The 7433-nt window shown below is 39.8% G+C and overlaps 1 protein-coding gene across 1 annotated transcript in view; it reads right to left on the reverse strand.

The window, feature by feature from the left end:
• MAN2B2 (mannosidase alpha class 2B member 2) overlaps nt 1-7002 on the reverse strand; it is a 41926-nt gene extending 34924 nt beyond the window's left edge. The window contains exons 1-2 of the mRNA XM_063457749.1: nt 6803-7002; nt 4326-4472 (exon numbers count right to left, since the gene is read on the reverse strand). Coding sequence (XP_063313819.1) covers nt 4326-4472; nt 6803-6925 — 270 coding nt within the window. The 5' untranslated portion in view covers nt 6926-7002. The remainder of the gene's footprint in view (nt 1-4325; nt 4473-6802) is intronic.
• Between the last annotated feature and the right edge of the window lie 431 nt (nt 7003-7433).

Consider the following 7433-nt stretch of genomic DNA (forward strand, 5'->3'; position numbering starts at 1 on the left):
ATGTGTTTAGTTAAAGCCTGTGTCTCTTTTGCCCCTTCCCCAGCCCCTCTGCGTCTCTTTGTGTCCCCTTAGCCCCTCTAGGTGTCTCTCTCCCAAGCCTTGATCTGCCTCTTTTGCACCTTCCACAACCCATCTGTGCAGTGTTAATTTTGGCAGCAAATCTCCATTTTGTTTTAGTCATAGTCCTTTGACTAAAATGCCATTTTAGTTTTAGTCGTATTTTAGTCATCTGAATTGTTTTAGTTTTAGTCGACTACCGTATATACTCGTGTATAAGTCGATCTCATGTATAAGTCGAGGGCAGTTTTGTGACCAACAATTGTGAAATATGCTATGCCTCGTGGATAAGTCGAGGGTAAAACTTGGGGCTATGAAATTCTGTGATTTTTAGAATTATATACACACTCATACAAACACACTCTGCATTATACACACACACACTCATACAAACAATCTGCATTCTACACACACACTTATACAAACACACACACTCTGCATTATATACGCACACACTGTGTGTATATAATGCAGTGTGTGTGTGTGTTTGTATGAGTGTGTGTAGAATGCAGATTGTTTGTATGAGTGTGTGTGTGTATAATGCAGAGTGTGTGTTTGTATGAGTGTGTGTGTATATAATGCAGAGTGTGTGTTTGTATGAGTGTGTGTAGAATGCAGATTGTTTGTATGAGTGTGTGTGTATATAATGCAGAGTGTGTGTGTTTGTACGAGTGTGTGTGTATATAATGCAGTGTGTGTTTGTTTGTATGAGTGTGTGTAGAATGCAGATTGTTTGTATGAGTGTGTGTGTATATAATACAGTGTGTGTGTGTGTTTGTATGAGTGTGTGTAGAATGCAGATTGTTTGTACGAGTGTGTGTGTATATAATGCAGAGTGTGTGTGTTTGTATAAGTGTGTGTGTAGAATGCAGATTGTTTGTATGAGTGTGTGTGTATATAATGCAGAGTGTGTGTTTGTATGAGTGTGTGTAGAATGCAGATTGTTTGTATGAGTGTGTGTGTATATAATGCAGAGTGTGTGTTTGTATGAGTGTGTGTAGAATGCAGATTGTGTGTGTGTGTGTGTGTGTGTGAGAGAACTGGGTGGGAGGAGGGCATTTTTATTATACATTTTTTATTTTATTATATATATTTTTTTTTTATATATATATATATTTTTTTTTATGTTTGATTTAATTTTCGTCCCCCCTCCCTGCTTGTTAGCTTGCCAGGGAGGGGGGCTCTCACTCCCTGGTGGTCCAGTGTATGGGCTGTGTAGGAGGGGGGGCTGGCAGAGAGCATTAACTTACCTTCCTGCAGCTCCTGTCAGCTCCCTTCTCCTCCGTGCAGCTCCTCTGTCAGCTCCCACTGTAAGTCTCGCGAGAGCCGCGGACCCCGCGGCTCTCGCGAGACTTACAGTGGGAGCTGACAGAGGAGCTGCACGGAGGAGAAGGGAGCTGACAGGAGCTGCAGGAAGGTAAGTTAATGCTCTCTGCCAGCCCCCCAACAGGACCGCCGGGCTTGTAATGAGCCCGGCGGTCCTTGTCTGTATTATGGCAATGTAAGTTGCCATAATACAGACATTAACTCGAGTATAAGTCGAGTGAGGGTTTTTCAGCACAAAAAATGTGCTGAAAAACTCGACTTATACTCGAGTATATACGGTAAATCTCAAACATTTTAGTAGACTAAAATTTGGCTAAAATTGTTAGTGGACAAAATTAACACAAAATTAACACAAAATTAACACTGCTGCACTCCAGATGGTTTGAGAGCATTATGACTGTAAGAGCATTATGTGAGATGTATTCCACAACATCTGGAGTGCCAAAGGTTTTTTTGCCTACCTCAGGACTAGATCCTTTGTGAGGGTTGATATTTTTTTGGCAAATGCCAGTGAACATAATTTAGTGTTGATGTGTTGTTGTTTTTTCTAGTCCATTTGACAAGTCTCTCTATATGGTTTCCCCCGAAAGCGGAACTTCTGCAAGCAAAGCATTCTCTTACCTGCTGCTTTTGTAAGTCATCTGCCACGGTGTCCCACCAAAGGCGGAAAAATTCCTGTTCAACTACAATAAACTTCCGATGTTTGCCCTTCGTTAATTCTTCCACAACACAATTCTTCCACGAAACATGTAAGACCTGTTTTTTTTATTTAATAAAGCATTCCTTTTGATACCTTTCCTGAGTCCAAGAAAATCTACTTTGATGGAGAGTCCATTCTAGGAACAGAAGCAGGAGGATATCGTCGGCTAGCCTTCCAAACAACCTAAGGAGAGGCACCCCATAGGCAATTTTGTTGTCATCTATCCTGTAAGCTGTGCAGTGTTTTAATTTATTTTTAACTGTATTACACAATGTTATTGCTATTTTTTTTGTAGATCAGTCAGCTGAATTCCCTTTTTTTTATATTTGGGATATTGCATGAGGAGACATGCGCTGGGATACCCCTTGGGGAAAGCTGTACATAACAATTTTGTCAAAGATAAGTGCATTTATTCCACAACTGACACAAAGGGTGAGATTGTGGGTTGGTGTTTGTGTGATGGAGCCCCCTGTACCCCTGGCTGGGTACCTCCACCAAGGACTACTTCCTAGCTAGAACAAAGGACACACCACAGCACTTCTGCCCACAGTCACCTTGGCTTGAGTGGGGTCCTGGAACCACTCCCTGCTGGAAATGAATGGGGAATTCACTCTAGACACCCCCAGGCACTGGACGACACTCAGTCATGGGAGCTCTAGTCCTTAAAAGGACTTTCCCTGTTGAATCCTCCACACTGGAACAGTTATTAAAGAATAGCCCTATCCCATCCCAGTAACCACACGACACATAGTTCTGGGAGTACAAGCTGGACAGTGTCTTTCTAAGTTTTCTGCAGATTGTTTGTATGAGTGTGTGTGTGTATAATGCAGAGTGTGTGTTTGTATGAGTGTGTGTGTATATAATGCAGAGTGTGTGTTTGTATGAGTGTGTGTAGAATGCAGATTGTTTGTATGAGTGTGTGTGTATATAATGCAGAGTGTGTGTGTTTGTACGAGTGTGTGTGTATATAATGCAGTGTGTGTTTGTTTGTATGAGTGTGTGTAGAATGCAGATTGTTTGTATGAGTGTGTGTGTATATAATACAGTGTGTGTGTGTTTGTATGAGTGTGTGTAGAATGCAGATTGTTTGTACGAGTGTGTGTGTATATAATGCAGAGTGTGTGTGTTTGTATAAGTGTGTGTGTAGAATGCAGATTGTTTGTATGAGTGTGTGTGTATATAATGCAGAGTGTGTGTTTGTATGAGTGTGTGTAGAATGCAGATTGTTTGTATGAGTGTGTGTGTATATAATGCAGAGTGTGTGTTTGTATGAGTGTGTGTAGAATGCAGATTGTGTGTGTGTGTGTGTGTGTGTGTGTGTGTGTGTGAGAGAACTGGGTGGGAGGAGGGCATTTTTATTATACATTTTTTATTTTATTATATATATATATTTTTTTTATATATATATATTTTTTTTTTATGTTTGATTTAATTTTCGTCCCCCCTCCCTGCTTGTTAGCTTGCCAGGGAGGGGGGCTCTCACTCCCTGGTGGTCCAGTGTATGGGCTGTGTAGGAGGGGGGGCTGGCAGAGAGCATTAACTTACCTTCCTGCAGCTCCTGTCAGCTCCCTTCTCCTCCGTGCAGCTCCTCTGTCAGCTCCCACTGTAAGTCTCGCGAGAGCCGCGGACCCCGCGGCTCTCGCGAGACTTACAGTGGGAGCTGACAGAGGAGCTGCACGGAGGAGAAGGGAGCTGACAGGAGCTGCAGGAAGGTAAGTTAATGCTCTCTGCCAGCCCCCCAACAGGACCGCCGGGCTTGTAATGAGCCCGGCGGTCCTTGTCTGTATTATGGCAATGTAAGTTGCCATAATACAGACATTAACTCGAGTATAAGTCGAGTGAGGGTTTTTCAGCACAAAAAATGTGCTGAAAAACTCGACTTATACTCGAGTATATACGGTAAATCTCAAACATTTTAGTAGACTAAAATTTGGCTAAAATTGTTAGTGGACAAAATTAACACAAAATTAACACAAAATTAACACTGCTGCACTCCAGATGGTTTGAGAGCATTATGACTGTAAGAGCATTATGTGAGATGTATTCCACAACATCTGGAGTGCCAAAGGTTTTTTTGCCTACCTCAGGACTAGATCCTTTGTGAGGGTTGATATTTTTTTGGCAAATGCCAGTGAACATAATTTAGTGTTGATGTGTTGTTGTTTTTTCTAGTCCATTTGACAAGTCTCTCTATATGGTTTCCCCCGAAAGCGGAACTTCTGCAAGCAAAGCATTCTCTTACCTGCTGCTTTTGTAAGTCATCTGCCACGGTGTCCCACCAAAGGCGGAAAAATTCCTGTTCAACTACAATAAACTTCCGATGTTTGCCCTTCGTTAATTCTTCCACAACAGTCCTGTAGACATTGGCAGCGTACGCATGCATACTTTCCTGAAAAGACAAATAGCATGGTTAAGAAGAGGAAAAAATGCTAAAATATCACACGGTTTACTGCAGACTTTTAGAATGTTAGAACGTTCTAACAACCACCAGTTCTTTAAAAGGATTTATCATAGAAAAATATTTTTATATTTTGAGGCATAATGGTAAATTTCCAGCAATTCTTTAATAAAACTCCCATTATCACTAGCCAGTAATTGATAATGTTAGCTTTGTGGTCTATTCAATAAACAGGTAAATGGAATGGTTAAGGCATTAACCTGCAATATTTATGTGTCCACAGCAACTATTTAGCCTACTTTTTGTAGAACTAAATGTAGTCTAGACTCTAGCATACTATGTTACGGGAATAGGGGAGTATCAGACCAAAGAAGTTTTCTTCTCAGTGTCATGTTTATTAGTTTCAATCAGACATACAGTTACAGACAATGATGAGAATATGCTAGTATAGTTAACAATAGGTTACATATAATATCTGAGTAGCCGCCTTAGCAATATTCTAACAGAATGTCTTGCTTCATTGTACACCTTTTCAACAATATCACGTCACAGTATGTCACAAAACTGCCATAACCAAATCTTGGACAAGTACCTAGGTATCATTCCAAAGTCATGAGTTAACTGCGTGTTTGTCTTAACTGTACCTTAGATGCAAAGGTCTAGTTTATTAACAATGGTCTTACACCTTTTTAACCTATCCAGTACACTGTTTGAAATCATTGACTATAAAGAGCTTAAAGGAGCACTTCAGCATTAGGAATACAAATCTGAATTCCTAATGCTATAGTGTCCCTCTTCCTGGCTCTAAATAGCCCCTTCCCGAGCCAAAAATAAATAAAAATATGTTTTACTTATCTTATTCCAGCACTGAGGATCCCTCTGCGCCGCTGAACTCTGCCAACATCACAGAAGAGTTCCTGTCTCCTCCGCAATGGCCCAATTCAATGCTCCTCATATAGGAAGGCCGAATGAACATGCGCACATTCAAACTTTCCCATAGGAAAGCATTGAATCAATGGGGCTTGCATAACATACCCCAAATGAAAACGTGCATGAATTTAATTATGCAATTTTTATCGAGGGTATATCTAAAAACAGCCTGCAAGACATGTAGGGTCCCTTTAAGGGGACAGGGACACTGCACCCAGACCACTTCATCCCAATGAGGTTGTCTGGGTGACCATGGTGTTCCTTTAATCATTGGAGCAGTTAAAGTTGTATATTCTGTATTATTACTTAAAGTAAGGATAATTAGTAACAGAATAGCATCCTGGTTTCATGCAAACAGTCATAGAAATAGTTAATGTCTAATATTCCATCCGAAATCTCTCTCTCACACATTTGTTTGGTCAGACTGTCTCATACTCTCGTAACATAATATATAACACTAAACTACCTCTCACACGTAGAAGAATGAAACTCAATATTATCTCAAATGGAGTTCTAATCTAGATACATAGTGAAAAAAAAAAACTAATGCGATAATATCCATATCAGCTTAAATAAAATGCTTCTGTGATTTTAATTCTAACCTTTTAGCACATGATAAAAATAAATCATGTATGCTATGGAATATAGGGATTTATTAATTAAATAGTAAAATTTAATAAATTGCAAACATTGTAAAATGTAAACAAAAAGTGCTGCTTCAAAAAATGATTGAACTAATGTTTACGCTGACCTAAGTATTGGAATATGGTTTGTTATTAACTACAATTCATTGTTTTTCAAATAAACTTCCTTGTAAATACTATTTCTATTACTTGGGGTTTTTTGGGGGGGAGGAGGGAGGGGTAGTTTAATGTAGATATATTGTAATTTCTTAGAAAACAATATCAGCCTGTATAAAAGACATTTCTCTAAACTCGGCTTTTTAAGTGTTATAATAATTATAATATATACTATTATATATGATGTAATAATCGGCTTTTGCAACTGGACCGGTTTGGTGAGTTAGCATGCTTTTTTTCTGAGGCATGTACGATCTTTCTTAATACTTCCACACTGGCAGCCAACTATTATATGACTAAAAGTCATGTCACCCTCAGCCAGCCCCTGCCATATGTTACCAAACTATCTGTGCCCTCAATAAAAATGGCATCTTTAGAAATCACCTGACATATGGAAACTTACTATAACTTCCTGCATCTATGTCATGTGGTTAGACATGTATAGAGCACTAAGAGCATAAAATCACAAATGCAACTCATTAATCTGTCAGCAGCTGTACTGCTGTTTAGTTAAAATGGAATCGGGGGAAAAAAAGTCTTATTAACTACACATTCATGCAGACATATGCCAAGAACATTAACAGACTGTACCTGCACTGTATACACCCAGCCTACATCCATATGACTGTGTGGGATCACAAAGACCTGAATGGGAGCAGCTTGCAAGGGGAGGAAGGAGCCCCACAAAGAGATACATGCCAGTAACAGCAGCATTGCAGCTGGAACACTGAGGAAGTTACAATAAGGAGCGCAACATTGTATCACTGTCAATGTAACATCTGAGTAGTCGATTCCTACGGCAAGCTGCAAGAGTCAAACTTGTTAAAGTGACATACATTTCAAGTAGATATGTTTGGAATGTGAGAGAATGGTTATAGCACGCCTCTTTAACCCCTGAAGGAAGAAGGCAGTTGTTCAAGTTCTAAACCAAAATTAAAATAATTTGAGCTATATGATTGTTCAGCCATTATCTATCTCACATTTGAGTTATATGTTTGTTCAGCCATTATCTATTTCACACTAAAGGGACACTCCAGGCACCCAGACCACTTCTGCCCATTGGAGTGGTCTGGGTGCCAACTCCCACTACTCTTAACCCTGCAAGTGTAATTATTGCAGTTTTTTATAAATTGCAATAATTACCTTGCAGGGTTAACTCCACCTCTAGTGGCTGTATACTAGACAGCCACTAGAGGGCACTTCCTGGTTTCTAGCACAGGAA

This window comes from Pelobates fuscus, chromosome 6, assembly GCF_036172605.1.
Source record: "Pelobates fuscus isolate aPelFus1 chromosome 6, aPelFus1.pri, whole genome shotgun sequence".
Taxonomy (NCBI): domain Eukaryota; kingdom Metazoa; phylum Chordata; class Amphibia; order Anura; family Pelobatidae; genus Pelobates; species Pelobates fuscus.